Source organism: Microtus pennsylvanicus, chromosome 8 (genome assembly GCF_037038515.1).
Source record: "Microtus pennsylvanicus isolate mMicPen1 chromosome 8, mMicPen1.hap1, whole genome shotgun sequence".
NCBI lineage: Eukaryota > Metazoa > Chordata > Mammalia > Rodentia > Cricetidae > Microtus > Microtus pennsylvanicus.
The window spans coordinates 18,149,615-18,169,109 of record NC_134586.1 but is presented as its reverse complement, the minus strand read 5'-3'; the positions used below and the strand labels follow the sequence as shown (position 1 = coordinate 18,169,109).

Genomic DNA, 19,495 nt, shown 5'->3' with positions numbered 1-19,495 from the left:
TTCATCTATCTATCTATCTATCTATCTATCTATCTATCTATCTATCTATCTATCTATCTATCTATTTTTGAGACAGGGCCTTACTTTGGAGCCTTATCTCTCCTGAAACTAACTTTGTAGACCAGGTGCCTTCCTTTGCATTCTAAATGCTGTTGTTAAAGGGATGTGCCTAGCTAATGAGGCAATTTTGTATTTCGTTTAACTTCCATTTTCTCATACTTAAAATAGGTTGGTTTGGGAGCTGGAAGATGAACCTGAGTGAGCATGTGTGTGTATGTGTGTGTGTGTGTGTGTGTGTATAAATGCTAAAATAAATTAAAGTGTATGATATTGCCTATCTTATATATTTCATCAAAAATAGACCTCAGAGTTTTATATTTATACAATGACCATACAATTTCAATTATCTGTATAATTTATATACTTACAAGAAATTTTCAGACTACTGATACCAGGAACTCCATGAATATGGTCCCCATGACTTGATTGTCCATTGTCTGTGACGAGCACCAAGCATGTCCCTGACTCAAGGAAGTCATCCTAGGAGACAAAAGTTCACTCTCCCCAGTTCACATCTCTTTTCTCTCAATAGTGGTCACCTTCTTTACAACACAAGGAAGCTGGATTTGAGGTTTATAAAACCAATAAATATTTATTGACAAAACAGTGTACAGAAGGCAGAAGAAGAAGCAGAAGTTTTTATCTGGTTCTTTTCCTGATGGTTCTATGTTTGGTGTTTGCTGAATAACTCAGAAGTATTTTTAGGGCCTGTGAGGAAGCACCTCTAACAGGATAAGAGGCAGAATTTGTGCTTTCTCCCCCACAGCTTCCTTTGTTTAAGTAATGACAAAGTAGGATCATGAATACAGTTCATCTCAGCTGAGGTCTCTGTGAAAACTGAACATGCTCAAAAGGCATTAATGCAAAGAAATCTGTATTAACACACATTCCCGTGACCCTGTTGTAAGCTGTCAGCTCCTAGTACCTTTCAATAAATGTTACCTTAACACGTAATCCATGTGTGTTTTGGGACAAATGATTTAGTCTCTTTAACTCTGTTCCCTAGCTTATATAGTGAGCAGTTACCTTATCCAGAAGAGAATTGTGTTGATCTTTGATGTAATTATATAAAATATTGATCAGAGCATCAAACATGCAATATTCAAAAAATACATGTTAATTTCACAGTTATTCACCAACCAACAAATCCTTGGTTTATTTTCGACTCTCCATAAGGAAATAGAGTTCTGAGCTACAGAAAAACAACAGAATTTCTTTGATCTCTTGATAGCAAATGCCAAGATCTTGACCTTGCAAGATGGAAAGTCTTGGCTTTTTCTCCTTTTCTCTGTAGCTGGGGATTCAGGGCTTGATTGTAACTGTCTATTTACAGAAACCAAGTGAAAACTACTAATTCAGGAACTATCCAAACATCAACCCTGTGCCTAGACTTTAGCATTTTTTCATCTCTTAGCATGGGAAAAGACATATTTATATATTACTACATCACATGCAGGTTTAGAGGGAACATGTTTAAAGACCCGCTAAACATACACAGAAGGTGAAACCAACCACACTTTACCTACAAGACCTCTTCTTCCTTATCAGTTATGTCTAAACCATATTGTGAAGTGAGAACATCCCAGGTTCGACAATCAGAGCATTCCATCATTCCATTTCAAACACTCAGCATGAAACTCACTAAATGGATGGACTTCTCTATACCCTAAGTTACAGCCCACTTACCCCTCCTGACTCATAGAGCTGTAGTGAGGAAGTAATTCTTGTGATAGGACTTTAAAATTCTTAAGAATGCAATGAATGACAAACAATAAATATCATCTGAAACAAACAAGCGGCCAAGAATGGCATCACTACATGTAACATATGGATCTTTTGTTGGGAGAAGCCAATGAATGATAAAAATTGACCAGGAGTGGAATGTCCTGGGAAATACTGGATCTATCCAAGCTTGGGTTTCAGTGCTGATAAAATGAGAAGAGAAACTAGAAATGAGCAGCAGTGGATGGAGCTCTGGTTTCCGGGGTTAGTTGTGATCTTATTTGTTGTTGTGTTTCTTCCTCTTTTCTCCTCCTGGTAGAATTTAGCATATGCAAAGGTTTATCTGAAGTTCAGTCATTTCTGTTTTCAGAATAGGAACTGCACAGAAAATGTTGGCAGAATGTGCTGGATGCTTTTTATTTGTCCCTAATGACCCCACCTATCCCTTGTGTCTCAGGAAGCTAAATACAAGTAAATAGAATATATTTTCTGAATAAACTGTCTCTGAGAGACATGGAGGCATGGTTAGATATATAATTCAGACTCGCTACACGTTTTGGTTTAGTAAGCTTTGATGTTCTGCGTCCCAGAACCTAGCTCTAGTGAGGCAGACCACAAAGTCCTAGTGTGCACCCTTCTTTGTGCTTTAGGCCACAGTTGACATCAGTTCTACAATGCATGTTTTATTACCCTGCCTTTGGCTTTATTATTAACCTTTCCCCAAACTGTAGTCTTATTATTGAGTTCCCTTACAATACCTCTTGAGTGTGCCAATTGTGATGAAGAACAATTGATCTACTGAGTCTCTAAAATAAATAAGAACATGCAACTTTGCAAGTTGTATGGACTATAAATTACTGAGAAGTGACCTTTGGACGTAAAGACGAGAGGCCTAGAGATAAATGATGTTTAAGACATCAAATTTCTCAGTACCAATGCTGTAGTCCGAGGATGTGATGAAAATGGTTACCTGTCCAGTGAATAACTGATTCTTCCTCCAAGAGTAAAGTTATCTCTAGATGCCGCTGCCCAAGCAAACTCAATCTTCATGATCAATGTGGAAATGCAATGGATAGGGGTGCTGTGGTTCATATCACTTCTAGGTCGTTGCTTTCAAGATACAATTGTGGGTTTGTCACCTCCTCTTTCCCTTCAACGCGGCTCCAACATTCAAGAATATGGAAATAACCCAGGCCTCTTCTGGGAGAGAGCTCTGTCCTTGGGGACAAACTATGAGGGAGGTCTAAACAATCACAGTGTTGACTGTTATTTTGAAGTTTACTTATCATTTTAGCAGTCAGTATTATCCTAACCGATAGACTGGTTGGAAATGAAGTTAGGGATGTAGTCCTTTCCACGTTTCCTTCTTTGGAAACCTAAAAGCTATGTACAAGTTGGTTTGCCTAGATTGGACTGCCTTTATATTTGTTCCCTGAGTCATCTTTGTGCTTCGTATTCTACACTTGACTGAAGTTTGTTCTGTGTATTTCATCTTCAGCATCAGCTACTGTAAGGGAATCAGAACAACAGTATAATTTTACCATAGCCATTTTGAGTTCAGTACACTCTCATTTCTTCCTTTATTGTGTTATGTTTAAGTTTAAACTTTAAAGCTTCCACTTTCTGGATGATGATGGATGATGTTCCTACTCTGCACCTTAATCTCCAGTGCATTTTACAGCTGTGAAAAAGTAGTCAGTTCTGTTTTCTGTACCAACCTACTCCTAATCACAAGAGGAGTTCTTTCTGCCAGGCTTCTGTGTAGGCTGCTTTACTGGCTGCTTTACTTCTCCAAGCACCTTCAGCATGCATGAGGAGGAGATATACAGCTCTCTTCAGTGGGATAGTCCACCCTCAGAGGCTGCTCAGAAATGTCTGTCTTCTAGCAAATGTTCAGGTAATACATTCAGAATGTGTAATAGAAAACTAGAAGTTTTTCTGTGTGTGTTCTGTGATGAACCCACGGCTTTTCTTCTAATCTGAGATAAGCTCTTTAGAGCATTCTAGTATGCCTGATACATTCACTGGAATGGATGAACGAGTACAGGTGAATATGAAAAACGGCACTGGGCTCAAGATATATGATATATTCTCTCTCTCTCAAGTTTGAAAATAGGTAAAAAAAATCATACAATTTTAATTATTTTAGTTTTTGCATGAAATGCTCAGAAAATTATCTGACAAATACCAAGAAATGTAGGGAACAGTTGAAAAACTAGAAAAGAATCCTTCATGTGGATGCAATTATGTTTTTATTATTTAATGCCTATTTCTTTATCATATCGTATTTTTATTTAAAACTCTATAGCACAGAATATTTTCAAATAGATAAGTTTTTGTTTTTACCATCATCTCTTTAATTCATCAACTAGATGTCACATATAATATCATACATCAACTAATTTGGTGGACTTTAAAGGTGCTTTATTAGGTTTTCCCAAGTAGTTACACAGTTAAGTCTTTAGTACTGACTTGTTACACATTAACTGATTGAGCCTGACTTCCCCATACCAGATCCCCAGTCCAGCACTAGCCTCAGAATCTCTTTTGCCACATACAGTACCATTTCAAGGTTCCAGGGATGATCCCAGGCAATGCATTATCCGGTCTATCACAACATGTGAGGATCCATTTTATTTTTCTTTGATTAATATGAATAATTTAAGAAGCCACGTCACTCACCTTTCCTCCTTCAAGAGTTAAAAACTGAGCTGAAATTTTTTTGTTCATTTTCTAAACTGCTCATTAAAACTAAAAATAGTTTAATGAGTCATGTTCAAGAAATTCTGAAAACAGGTAAGAGAGTCTTGATGTTAAGAACTTAAGCTTGCCTAGTTGCCATTATTGAGATTATTGAAAAAATAGGTAGTAAATAAATAAATAGATATATGTAATTGCTTATTAAAGTCATAATATTGTACATTAAGATCACAGAGTTATGATATTAAGTCTAGTGAATTGTGTATTTTCCAGGTCAGATGCATGCAAGGCTATAAGGTTTATTTGAGAGAACTGAAGCAAATATTCTCCTTTTCCTAATAGAGTTTCAAGTCTTTTTATTTCTACAGTAGGAAGGAACAATCCTTCCTACTTATCCTGACATTGTCGCTACCTGTCCCTTGCAACTGCTTTCTCTAACTTTTGTCATTGTTCTGATTCCACATTAAGGAATATGCTGTGTCACGACTGTGATTTCCTGTGTGTTCTGTGTGGGCTTATTAGCAACATCCATTTTCTTGGGCATCAAGTGTAAGTATAAAAGCATATTTTCAAAGTTACCTGTTTCTATCGATGGGTTATAAATTGTGTATAGCTATATTATTATGTAAAAAGTCCATATGTCCAGATGTGTAAAAGGATAAAGAAAGTAATTAAGAACTATTTCCACGTATATAAAAGCTAAAAAGGCACTTTGACTTATATTTAGAGGAAGCTCACACAGTAAAGCAGAAAAATCTGGTAAATGAATCCAATTAATTAATTTAAAAAAATCATCTAGAACCACTAGTAAAGATGTAGAGATGTAGTTATGTAATGTTTCCCATGAAAACAGGTTAACAAACCATTTACAGAGATACCTAGTTTTCTAAAAATAATATGCATATTAAATTTATAATATGCACATGCACTCTGCATGTGTGCTCACCAAGGTTTCAGCAAATATAACCCAAAAGTTAACCAGCACCATTTGAATGTCATTTGCAAAGTGTATAGACTTCCAAAGAGATCAGTTTTTCTTGTGCCTTTTCTGTTTATTTTCATATTTGAAACTAAACATTGAGGTACAATGTGTGGCATCGTGTATACCCAATAACTTTGTTTGTGAGATTTAGAATTGTTCTGATTCAGTTACCCAAGAAATGATATTGTTCAGTCATTATTGATAACCTGTTGTAAGTTAGCTACAATTCAAACACCATTAAAGCTCAAACATTTGCTTCCTATGTAGGATGAAATGCCAAGGACAAGTCTCATTTCCCTTTCTTCTGTCTTATTACCATCTGATGCAGCCCATGGCATCTGGAGCATAATAAGCAAAGAAGAAGTGACTTGAAATAGGGCTCACCCAGTAAAATTCATTAGAATATTAAAACTATATCTCAACTTTCTAAAAAGAAGATGATTATAATTCAATCCCTATATATACCAGGTTATTAATAAAATAAGGAACATTATCTTCTACTCTTAACTCTAGGTTGTGCCCAAATCAAGAAGTTTTAAAAAAGAAGAAATTCATTCTTCAAGTGTGTAAAGAGTTCTTAGATTTAACATCTAACGAGTTATTAATAAAAGGAAAAGTTGATGAGATGCACCTACTTCAACATAAAAATAGCTGGGCACACAAGGTAGAAAAAGTCAGTATTTGCAAACCACATACTTGAGCCAATAAAGCTCTCAGAACTCAACAAGAAATCAAGCCATTCAGTGATAAAATGAATGCCATGACAATGCATTTCACTGAAGAATTTAAGAAAGTGTCAAGGAAGCATAAAAACAGAGTTCAATATCATTATCCATTAGGAAAACAAGCTAAAACCACAGCGTGACACACTTTACACACCAGAAAGCAGAAATTACAAACCAGCGACATCACATGTTTGATGGGTCTGAGAAGCTGAATCACCAGTCATCTTTGGCAGGACTGTACAGTGACACAGCCCGTGAAAGAACAGGGGAATGGTTTCATTAAAACCTGACCTTTTACAACCCAGCATTTGCACCTCTGAACCCTTACCTCAGGAACTTTCATTCACTAAAGCCTAAACACACTTGTGTATAGCACCTTGATTTGTAAGAACTAAACAAGAAGACAACCAAGATGTTCTTTGGTGAGTGAGTAGCTAAAATATGTGGTAAATAATATCAAAGAAATCCTTTCAACAATAAAATCTATTGCTCTTAATTTGTCCACCTGTCCAGATGAATATCCAGGACAGCATCTTGAGTGGGAAAGAAAAACATACAAAATGGTTCTATTTCTATAACATCATTGTAATAACAAAACCACTGAACCAGAACATGTTAGTGTTAAGGAGCAGTAAGGACAAGAGGAGATTGGATTGGCTTCATAAAAGTTCACTGTATTGGATCTACATAGTGATAGAGAAATGACATGCTATGGTGTTATCAATATTGATACGGATGTTGATATTCCAGTTGTGATACTGAACTTTTCAAGATGGTATCATGTGATGAAAATTGGGCTAAGAGTTGATAGGATCTATCATTCAATCATAGTGATGATTCTGTTTGTGTTTCTTAACAAACTGCAACATCAGTGACCTGCCCCCCCCACACCCAAGTGTTTAATATATAAATTTAACTGCAAAATGAGTGAAGGGTTGAGGATCTTTTTAATGAGCACAAGGTCCTGAATTTTGTATCTAACACTGAAAACCACCATTGGTTAAAATTTGGTTAGCTAGAAGATAAAGCAGAATACAAACAATGTTTTTTTTTTTATGAAGTGTGAAAGACATGACAGCAAAACCCAGAAAACTGAGTAAGAGACAGAAAAAAACAATAAGACTAGGGTAATGTTATAATTTTTAATCTTGTCCATTTGCTTAGATTGAAAACAGTAAAGTGTTTCCAAACAGGATTAAGTAATTGGGAACTCTCTATGTGAGAAGCAATATTACCTAGTCTGAATGCCTGGATGGGGAAGAAAGAGTTTTCCAGGGTCAGCACTATCTCCTTGCTTCCTAGCTGCTATGATCTGATCCATTCTGTTCCCCCACGACCTCCCCTTTGTCAGTTCCTTAGTCATTTGCTGTGAGTTAAAAGTGGCAGCTAAGAGTACGGCTGGTAGTTACTCTCAAATGACAGGAAAAGTGCATAGACATCTGGGAAATGTTGACATCACACCTCATAGCTACAATGACATCAATCTCAAATATATCAAAGTGTAAATATACCAATATAGACATGAGATTATAGTTTCACATGTAAAACTAAAGTTACCAGGGGTCTTAGCATAATGATAATTATTTATACTTTTTAAATTAATGATATTTGCTAGACTAGACTAACATTTGCTAACAATACAATTGTTTCTTCCAACTTAAATTCTACATCACAATACATCCTTTCTAGTCTTTTTATCTAAAATATGCAACCTAAAATAAAAAATGACAGTGTATTGGAAAAAGAATAAAAAATTTTCAGCTATGTAAATAAGTCACCATAAATCAAGCCATATGTCAAACTACAAAATGTACATAGTAGCTTATAGCTTACCAAAATCAATCTTTGAAGCATGTGATATGCCAACAAAATCTCTAGGCACTGGACTGATTTCTAACAGGGACAGGACCAAAACAACAGGCTCTAACAGTTTTGTTTGCTGAGAATTTAAAAAAAAAATTAGTTTATTACATGATAAGAGTACAACTTAATGGCACAGAAGTAAGGATATTGATAGTAAAACCTCTTATTAGAAGGATATAGGAGTTAAGGGTAATAGTGAATCAGGCTTGCTTTCCCCGCAAATGCAGGGAGGAATCAGGGGGGAACAGGAGTATAAGGTCATGCTTGACAAAATGGTGAGTTTGAGGCCAGCATGGGATACATGAGAGACTGTCTCAAGAGAAATAGGGGAGAAAGGAAAGGTAGGTATTTTGGCACAGAGAGACAGTACCTTTCCCTTGCTCTCTTTCCACTATTTCATGGTTTTCTGTTGGCTCCAGAATCACTGGTGTTTGCCCAGAATACTGTGGTGTCAAGAAAACCCAGAGTTCTGCTTGGAGATTTTTTATGTGTTGCTGATCATAAAGACAGAATTTTGCTGAGACTAGACAACCTGCCTCAGCAGAAGGCATCTCTCAGGGTCTCATTAAAACCAAGGTCAAATCATCTGGCATGCTGTCATCAATAAACAATGCAGACAAGTTTGTCACAGTCTGGTTCCCAAATTCTCAGTCCCACAGTTACAGGCTGCACCATTACCTAGATTGCATCATATCCTGTCTGAAGGTCATTACCGTGTGAACCTGAGACTCTCTGATTCCAGGCTTGCTAGTTAATTCTCACAGCACGAAAAAGCAAAGGAAAGAACTAGAAAGCCAAAGGTGTGGTGCTTACAACGGCTATAATCACACATTTCACAGACAAGAAAATGCATCCAATTGCTTACATCTGTGAAGAGAATTTCAATCTCAAACAGAGGAGAGCCAGAAATGCAGATAACCTTGAAACACTGTAAAACAGCAAAGATGGAGGGTAACAGAAATACTGAATGAAAATTAGATGTCCACAAAATTTGATTCAGCCACTCATCCTTTTTTGTTTTGTTTTTATTTGTTTGTTTTGTTTTTTGAGACAGGGTTTCTTTGTAGCTTTGGAGCCTGTCCTGGAACTATTGCTTGGAGACCAAACTCATGGAAATCTGCCTGCCTCTGCCTCCTGAGGGCTGGGATTAAAGGCATGTGCCACCACCACCCAGCAGCTAGCCTCTCACCTTAAAAATAGCTTTAAAATGTGTAAAATGAAGCAAGGCTAAGATTCTTTTCTGTGTGTTGATTTGTTTATGTGTGTGTGTGTGTGTGTGTGTGTGTGTGTGTGTGCTCTTACCAGTTTATGTTGATATGGTTGCATATGTGTGGAGGACAGAGAACAACATGAGGTATCATTTGTCAGGAGCCCTCCACCTTTTTTTAATTACCACATAGTCTCTTTTTGGCCTGCAACTTGCCAAGTAGAGTATGCTAGCCAGCCAGGGAGTTCCAGAGATTCAATTATCTCCATCTCGTTAGTGTTGGGATTACAAGTGTGCACCATTACACCCAGCTTTTTACATAGTTTCTGGGAATGCAGGTCCTCAGGCTAGCTCAACAACAATTTATATTAACTGAGCTCTCTCCCTAGCCCCAAGACTAAGATTCTTTAAACAGCATCCCCCCCCCTTGTCATTCAAGAGGATTAGCTATTTGATAATAAAATCATAGTGGTCTTGTCCAACATGCTTGATACCCTAGGTTCAATTCTTTGCTCTGCAAAACAAACAAGCAAAATCAATCACTTAGTTAATTTTTAAAATAGTGTCCCCAAACTGCTAAGTAACTCATGACACATCAACACAGTGGATTCCTACCCTTTTATAATGAGTCAATGAGTGAGAGCTTTTTGTGTGCTTAAGGAAATGAATACTTAAATATACTTAAGTAATAAAACCAAATGTTCACCAGCATGTAAACAGGGTATATCACCCTTTTAATAAACTATTGGAGAGGAATTTTATATTGATCTTATTTCAATTAAAGTATCTCTGGGAAAATGTGTTAAAGAACTTAATAATTTTGTCTGCTCTTAGGGAGTGAAACTGGGTAAACAAAAGAAAAATTAGCGGCCAAGAGGTTTTTTGTTGTTGTTTCGTTTTTTTATGTCTTTTGTAATACTTGATTCTTGGGTAATTTTAAACAAAAATCAAAAGCCAAGAAAAATATGTCCTCATTCTCACCATTAGTTTCTTTGATTCTTGTTTGGGGATTACTTCCCTGTAAAATGTCAGTGTTTGATGAGGATTGTGTGCCTTTGTCACAGTCTTCCAGGTGTCCTCTCTTGCAATGAGTCAGCAGGAAAGACTTATCCAGCAGGACAGAGCATTGCAGAACCTCACAGAGTGGCAGAGAAACTACACCCTGCAGATGAAAAACTGCCAAGCCTTGCAGCAAAGGTCTCCCCCTTCAGGTACTTCATAGTGGACCAGTGTGATTTTGCATTGTTTGTCTTATAGACCGGTCTGGCCGATCTCACTCATCATGGCTGGCTTCCAACTTGTGGTGTCTCTGTTGCCTCAGCCTCCTAAGTGCTGGGATGATAGTCATTAGATATCATTTTCAGTTGAGAACAGTGATCGCAGTAGAGATCCAATGTGTGCATCATCTACTAAAAAGAAACGATTTTGCGTAGCCTGTTCTCCATGGATTGTTAAGGTCTGGAGTGAGTACCGAAACAGGTCTGAAAGATGGAAAATAATCAGGACATGAAAAGAGACAGGAGGTCCTTACCCAGGAGTCTGATTATAAGTTCTCAACCATAGGGATGCAAATTCCAGAGCCATTAACTATCATTTTTCTCCTTCAGCTGTACGCCTGCAGTTTTCTAGGATCCAGACAGAAATCTTCTTACAGGGCAGGGCACTAAACTCCTGAGCAGCCCTAGTGGCTCCTGGTTTTATCTTATCAGATTGTAATTTTACCCAAGGCACCTCCAGAGCCACCTGATAGTCTCACTTATCAGAATGCAAAGATTTCTTAGAGATATTTTGAGCTGTAATTCTAGAGACTGCAGAACTGCGTGCAGACCCCATGTGAGGACAATTGCCTCGGGCTCTCTTTGAGGAGCCCATTGTTCATCCTTAGGTACATCTTAGTTTTAATAGTTCACCCATGCTTTTAGGTGGCTCTTACTTTTGTCCCAGTGCCTCTCTTTCACCTAACTCTCATGGTTATTAAAGTCTATATTAAAATACCTTTCATAATCTCTTGCTCTGTTTCAAACTGTGTTGAAATTCTCTTCTATGTCAAATTAAAAAAAATCCAGTTTGTCCAGAGTTTCTGTCCTAAAAGGTTATCTAAACACTTTATGTTGCTTAGAGTCATAGCCCTGAGCTCTCTCTGTCCCCTCACAGCTGCAAGTATGATGTAATTTCTGCTGCTCTGCAGTTGGTTCAGCTTCTTCTACATCTTCCGATAAAATGTTGAAAGGACTGAAATCCCTTGAACGTTCTGCTACACAAAGTTTACAGAAAGATCCAGTGGAATGTGTGTGATTCCTAAGCAGGGCTTTAAGAATCAGCAATATATGTCACTCAGTCACTCAAACTTAGGTCTATTTTCAATTCTAGTTCCAAACTTCTCAGTTCATCTAATTTGGCTCCTGCTTTAGACTCAATAACAACTAGCTAAGCAGGAGCTGAAGGAAAGGTGTGCAGTTGGCCAACTAATCACTCAACTGACTTTTTTAATCTGAGGGAATAAAACTTAATTCCCTTGGCTGGTGAAAAAGAAACACACACACACACACACACACACACACACACACACACACACACACACACACATCTTCAGGGTCTCTCTTCTCATTATTTCTTCTTCTTCTTCTTCTCCTTTTTTTTTTTGGTTTTTTTCGAGACAGGGTTTCTTTGTAGCTTTGGTGCCTGTCCCGGAACTAGCTCTTGTAGACCAGGCTGGCCTCGAGCTCCCAGAGATCCGGCTGCCTCTGCCTCCCTAGTGCTGGGATTAAAGGCGTGTGCCACCACCACCCGGCTCGTTATTTCTTTCCTTACGTCTTTCCTAATGTATCCCTCCTATCTCTCTCCTAATGTCTTCTTCTAACTAACTTTATTTTTTTCCCTTATAGCTTCCATACTCCCACAAAATCTTTCAAGCAATATAAAAATTGCAATGTGGTTACTTTCTATTTTTCAAGTGAATAATTACAATGAGCAGACGTGAAAAACAGCTTGTTTCCCATTTCCTTACATGATTAAGCATTTTATGTATTATAGGTAAAAAATACTCCAAATTATTCCCAAGGACTCACATATATTCACTAAGCAACTTGTTTCAGATTAGCAAGTAAGATATTTTTCTCTGCCAGCTCTTTCATTGACATCTGCATTTTTACAGTCACAAAGAAAGAATCAATCATTTTATTGTTTTTCTCAAAAGGTAATCATATAAAAATTTTCAAAGTATGAGTTCAGTCTTGGAAACTGCTTATGAAGTGATTCTCACCTCACATGGAGTGCTTCTCTCTAGTAACCAGTGTTCTCTGTGTTTCTCTGTCTCCCTTCATAAGACTATGCTAGAACCTCTCATCAAATCTCTGCTGTTTAGTTCCTCTGTGTGCAGGTCACTGACTGTTCTTTGGGAGTGTATTCTTTCTTAAGACATGTTCCATAAAAAGCACATGAAATATTAAATGCTAATTCTCAATTATAATGAAGTAAGACATTGTTTCTTCATATGTTCAGTTTACACCTGTTTCCAAGCCACTCTTTTCATACATTAGTTGATCTCTTTCCATATATAAAACATTTTCTTGATTAAGTCTTATAATTCAAGAATCAATTCAAGGCTTACTTCTCAGCCTAGTCAATGGCTCAGTGGGGGAAAATTTGATCAGTTTTGATATAGGAGGAAAGATTTAAGTGAAGCCATCTCCACGTTGATTTTTAGCTGAAACCAATTTTCAGAGAACTATTTCAAGTGGAAATAACATAAATCTTATTGTGCTCAGCCTCAGAGAAGCTGGACTGGTAGGTGCTGCATTATGGGTACCATCTTCTTATTTTAAGGGAGTTGGGATGCCAATTTCGTGATTGATGACTATTAAGGAAATGTTTATGTTTTGAAGGTAGTAACTGCAGCCCTTGTCCACACAACTGGATTCAGAATGGACAAAGTTGTTACTATGTTTCTCAAATTTGGAAAATTTGGAATGGCAGCAAGGAAAATTGTTCAAAGGAGGGTGCAAGACTCCTTCAAATAGACAGCAAAGAAGAAATGGTAAAGACTCTTCTCTGATTTCACATCATTCTGAAAATACCATGTTACTCATTGAAATGAAGTACAGAGTCTCATAAGATTCCTTAATTTTCCATAGCAGTGGAAATAGTACATTTTTTATATAAAATAGTATATTTTTAACATAAGAAATAATGAGGCAAAATAGAGATTTATATAATTTCCTTTCCCTTCAGCTGAAGAAGTGAAAATGAGGTTGGTTTTTCATAAGTTGAGGAATACAGGTAGTTTATGCCCTTAGTCGACCAAGAAAGAGGGAGGAAGAGGACAATAGAGATGTGAATGCTCCCCATGTAAATACATATACATGCCAACTGCAGATGTTTTTAAATGTATTATGCTTAAGTGTATGATGACACATGCTTGTAAACCCAGGACATAGAAGTCTGAGACAGGAGGAACTCGAGTTTGAGACCTGTGTATCAGAATAAATCCTGACTCAAAAGCAAGCAAAAGTTACAAAGAATAAAACCTGAACTGATGCCATGAAATGAATTGGCTTAATAAAAATGAGCATTTGATAACTGAAATGTTAAGCTTACTAACCTGGCTTACTGGGATCTTAAGCTTACTGCTGAAGCCATTCTGTCCTTAAACAGAATATCTGAAGTAGAATTCATAGTTAGACCTTTCTCACCCTAACAAAATGTCCAATACCTGAAGTTCAGCCTTATAAGAACAATGGGAAATGTAAAATCATGCAGCAACTCAAGAAGCTTTAAATGACATTATGATAATTATTTAAAATTACTTTCTCGAAAAATTTCATGACAAAATAAAACCTGCTTCATGTAACAAAATGTGTTCACAGTGAGTTGTGGCTGGAATCTCCAAAATTTCACATATTAAAATTTAGTGGGGAGAAATGGCCGCCATGGTGAAGGAACAAGCAGATCTTTCCTTTTGATGATGAAATGTCAATGAGATTGATTTTACTATCTGCTAGACTCTGTATCTGCGTAAAATTTAATACCAGATGCATGTATTTTTCGTAGTATTTAACACACCATACTGATTACCCTGTCAAAGAATTGTGCGAGTGTGTGTGCATGTCCAACTTCACTTTAATGTCCCCTCTCCTCCAACACTTACGTTCTCACTCATTTCTGATAAACCCAATACCAGGCATCATATTGCCCAAGAGTTGGGGCTGCTGCTTCCTTTTCTGCACTTAGAGTTTGTGCCTTGTGTTTTATAGGATTTTATTGTCTGCAGCCTGTGGAAGCTCAGAAGAGGAGTTGAATACTGGGTGGGAGTGTATCAAGAGGGACTCAGCAGATCTTGGATCTGGCAAGATGGTTCCTCTCCTCCCTCTGACTGGTAAGTGTATGAAGGAGACACTACAGGGAAAACTAGGAATGGGGAGAAATTTTAAAAGCTTATTCTGTATCTTGTGCTTCTTCTAGAAGACATAGAATTATGACACTTTTAGAGGGTACTGATTAGAATTATAACTACTCTGCTTATGACTTGGTTTTATTGTTTCTATTGCTGTGATGAAACACCATGACCAAAAAGCAAAGTTGGGGAGGAAAGAGTTTATTTGGTATACACGTCCATATCTCTGTTCATCAGGACAGGAACTCACACAGGGCAGGAACCTGAAAGCAAGAGCTGGTGCAGAGGTCATGGAGGGGTGATGCTTACTGGCTTGCTCCTCATAGCTTGCTCAGTCTGCTTTCTCATAGACTCTAGGGACCACCATCCCAGAAATGACACCATCCACAATGGACTGCGGCCTCCCCCATCAATCACTAGTTAAGGAAATGCCTTACAGGAATGCCTACAACCTGATCTTATGGAGGTATTTTCATAACTGAGATTCCCTCTTCTCAGGTGACTTCAGCCTTTTTGTTCATTTGACATGAAACTATGCAACACAGCTTCTAAATCTTCTTCATCCACTCTCCTACCATCATCCTCTAGAAAATTCTTAGTATAATTTGAGTGTCTAAATGTTCAGTAAAATATAGTATCAAGAGCATTCTTTGTGTCATAAAGCTGAGAGAGCCTTCTGGTCCAAAGGTTGTAATAACTGTTGTGCAATTTCTATGTTGGACTTTCCAGATAGGAATGCAGATTGGTGGACACAATCTGTTGCCTTAGCATTTCAAAACTGAGTCAAGAGAAACAGGGTAGCTATAAACCACCTTTATGTAAACATGACTTTGGTTTCTTTATAAGTTGTTTGCTCAAATTATATCATCCATGTGTTGTTATTAAAACTAAATAGCTATTATTTGAAGGATAAAACCACCACAGAAGAACGCCTCATGAAAGCAAATTAAAATAAATCCAGTGGCATCTCTGGAGTGTTTCCTTGTCAAATACCATTGTAATTTTCCAATGTAACCTGTAACCTGGGGAGCTAACTTACTTTTTCAGGTTTCCAACAGAGAGTCAGTCATCAGTCAGCCAGACCTGTGGATACCTCAAAGACCGTTCCCTCTTCTCGGCTAACTGCAGTAGCAGGAGATACTTTATCTGTGAGAAGAATGTCTTCAGATCCTGCATCCAAAAGGCATCTTAAAGCCACCTCTGCTGCACAAAGCTTTAGAAGAAGTCAAAGAGCAAATGCAGGAGGAGACTGGTGTGTGGGCCATGAAGGCCAACTGCTTTTATATTTATGTGCGGCAATATTTTTGAAAGCTTCGCAGATTTCAGTTGAATTTATTCAGTGCACCGAGGAGAAAAAAGGATTTAGAGATACAGAAGACCTGACCCATTGAGAACAAAGAAGAAAAAATTATTTCTTGTTTATTTGGAAGAAATCCAGCCATCGTTGTAGGAGTTTGCACAGTAATCCCTGATTTTCTTTTTTAATAAATAAATTTACCACTATACTTAACAATTGATAGAGTTTTCTTAAGATCAACTTCCAGGAATTGTATACCACATGATCGTGTTCTGAGAAAACTCGGAGAGATTTCCAAACTGTAGTGTTACCACCAATCATATGCCTGGGGTCCCTCAGCTTTAGAGAGAAGTGAGCAGGATGCCATACCTCCGGAGCTGGTCCTCCTCTTCTGAGGCCCAAGGCCTAGGAGCTGACCTCACAGATATAGAGGCCTACAGTTCCTAACCCTTGGAGTTTAGGGTCTATTGTTCTAGGATCTGGGTGTGCAGGCTGGAGGCTTATTGCTCTGGACTTCAGTTAGCACTGGCCCCAGCTCTTGGCAGCTTTTGAAATCCCAGACCTTCTGCAGCAGCAGCAGCACCAGACAACAGTCAGTAGCAGCAGGAAGCTCCTACTAGTGTTCTAGTCCTTAGATGGCTCTTCCCCTAGACCACTATTTCTCTTTTCCGGTAGACCACGGCATTCTGTCTTTACTCAGCCTTGCGTTTCTGCCTTTCCTTTTATTGTCTCTGACTCCACCATTGCTCAGTGTCTCTCTGCTTCCGCTGGCCATCCTTTCTGCCATGACCACTCTCTGGAATTCTTCTGCTGCCCTCCTGCCCATCGCTTGTATCCTGGTGATGGTGACTGGAGAGCAGAAGCTGCTTCTGGTGCTCAGCTCACTTAATAGACAAGAAGACAGCACAGACTCTTTACACACGCGCAGGTCTTCCCTTGGGGCCACGGGTTGGAAGTGCTCCCCCTCTGGCCATAGTGGGAATAGCAGCAAGATAGGCCTGGCCATCTGCAGTTCGCCAAATGCTGCTTTCCACAGGATGTTCCAGCTAAGTGAGAATCGCAACTAGACCCTGTCTTCAGCCATGAGGTAGTGATCCTCTTCAGCAGCTAGAGTGTCCTCAGAGTAAAACACCCAAACCGCTCGACTGCCATCAAGGCAGTCTGACCCATTCATTGTTAGTAAAGGGGCTGCTTGGCTGATAGTTTGAATCATTCACAAGAATTAAAAGCCTATTTACAATAAAGACTTACTAAAACCCCAATATATTGCGATTCTAATAGCACTAAGCAGTACTTAAAAAAATATCATTTAGCATGTTTAACTCCTTCCCGAAAGCTGTAGAGTCATTGACTCTTTCTGGTCTGTCTTAGAAAGAATGAAGACTTCTTCTAGCTGTAGAGTTGACTGTGCTTTTCAGGCTGCAAAATTCTACTGGGAAAGGAAGCTTCCACACAGGTGAAGGGATAGTCACCACATCAGCACCAGCATGCCCTGCAGTGTAGGTGGCACCTTCAATGCCACCACTCACCAGTCAAACAGCTCACAGTCTGCGATGCCAAGATTAACAACCTGCATTTTCAACTGCCTGTCTCTGTGCCTCAACTTCCCCACTATAAATTTATAGTACAATTCACTTCAAAATACTGCTTAAGAATGCAACCCTAATGTTACATGCAAACGATAGAAAATCATATTTTAGGTAGGAAAGTTGACATAAAAAAGCTTGCCATTTACAGGAAGGAAAAATTTGATAATTGTTAGTATCATATTCTCTGTCTACCATGTGCCATCTCTAAATCTTACTACATAGCATGCTCTCAATAAAAAGTTGCTAAATTCAATATGGTTGTATTTAATCTTCTTTCACTCTGACAGGAAGACGCTGAGAGGTACAAGATTTTCATCCTTTCCTTCTTATTACAATGGCATAGCAGATAAATAATTAAAAAATTCTGATTTACTGAGGCAGCAGCAATTATTTAAATGAAGCTAAGCATCCTTCAACCTAAAGTTCATTTCTCAGTGGCTATGGTGCCATAGCAATGAGAAGACTGTGCCTTTCTCTTGTTTTTTACCTTGACATGGCATTTAAAAGGTAGAAGTGCGTGCGTGCACACACACACTCATAAAAGAAATTTCTCTAGCTTTCTGCTGATCCTGGGAGAATAAAGATCTCAGAGACTGTGGAAGTTGTAGACTGTGTGGTTTTTGCAGCTGGCAGCTGGTAGCTAAATATACTAATCTGGAAAACAGTAACAATGGTGATTTTTAACAGTAAAGACTGTTTGTCTCTGAGATTCTTCAAAGGCTTGTCATCGGGCTATGTTTAGAGAAAGGATGGGAAGCACTGACAATTCTTCTCAGAAAAGTACAAGGAAGCAAGTGCAAACATCCTCTGGCTGATGCTATCCAGCCTGTATATATACAATGCTGTATTTACAAGCCTGAGATTTATCTACAGTGCAGATGATACAGGAGTCCACAATGTCCCAGGCAGTCATGCTACACCTACACAGATGCAGAGGTTGGGAGAGTTCTCAGTGCAGATTGCTAGTGATCCAGGATGCCTGTCCTTGTTGATGGTAATTAGCCATAAGAGGACCAGATTCATGTCCCAATCCTACCAATGATAAATTATATACTTTTAATGCATCTCACTGAGTGAACTTATCAAAAAAGAGAAAAATGATAATTCCTCTGCAATTGGAAAAAGGTTCTGCTACGTAGTATTGCACACTAAATGCACCAACAAAATACTGACATAATATTAATAGACTAATAAATTTGGTCTTAGAATCTAAAGATCTATTCACACAGTGAGTTTTGAGTATCTCAAGTCACACAGTACTTTTAGTGTGACTTTCAAAAACTGCACTTGACTCCCAAACATTAAGGCTGGCCGCAGGACAACCACTCAACTTTTGTACCTAGTATGTAATCTGTTTGTATTCCCCCATTACCCTTCTCAAACTTCCTGCTGTCATCGGGTTCCTGACCTGTTTCCTGCTGATAAGTCCTGAGAGTGTTCAATATCCTCAGGAAAGTAATAGCTCATTGTGTACCCGAGGGAGCGTGTTCTATGGGAAAGGCCATGGTCCCTGTTTGAGTCTTCCTGCACTTTCTTCCTAATTACCTACACAGCAAGAGACCACGAAAATGTCTTCTCATCCTTCTCATCCTGAGAAAGCCAGTTCATGTGGTTTCCATTTTTTATTATCAGCCAGCCTTATCCTAAAATTCATTTTATGATTGATTCTTGTTTCTTAAATGTTTGTAGAGGCAGTGTTGTACCTACTCCCTTTTCTCGTCTATTGGATGTTTGTTTATGATGTTATCAATTTTATCAGGCTTGAATACAGAAAGGGGGACTAAGGGTAATAATGAAGAATAAGATCAAGAAAAGATATTTTTTAAAATACAATTTCTTTCCTTTCCCCCCTGAAATAACATTTTTCTTGAGATCTCCGATTGCAAATAAGAATGCTATTCACCCTCTAGATAGCTAGACTTTATATATAGTAGTTAGAGAGACAGGTGTCTTCTTCC

The 19,495-nt window shown here is 38.2% G+C and overlaps 1 protein-coding gene across 2 annotated transcripts; it reads left to right on the top strand.

Annotated features, from left to right (window-relative positions):
- The first annotated feature begins 3,491 nt into the window (after positions 1–3,491).
- On the top strand, positions 3,492–15,962 carry Clec9a (C-type lectin domain containing 9A). 2 transcript variants are annotated; one of them, XM_075982605.1, is made up of 6 exons: positions 3,492–3,679; positions 4,951–5,031; positions 10,324–10,470; positions 13,144–13,295; positions 14,512–14,633; positions 15,699–15,962. In XM_075982605.1, the coding sequence occupies exons 1-6, from the start codon at positions 3,589–3,591 to the stop codon at positions 15,841–15,843; spliced, it is 738 nt and encodes a 245-aa protein (XP_075838720.1). In that variant the 5' UTR covers positions 3,492–3,588; the 3' UTR covers positions 15,844–15,962. The 2 variants fall into 2 exon arrangements, with proteins under 2 accessions (XP_075838720.1, XP_075838721.1); XM_075982606.1 differs by lacking the exon at positions 3,492–3,679 and adding an exon at positions 4,357–4,578.
- The last annotated feature ends 3,533 nt before the right edge of the window (positions 15,963–19,495 follow it).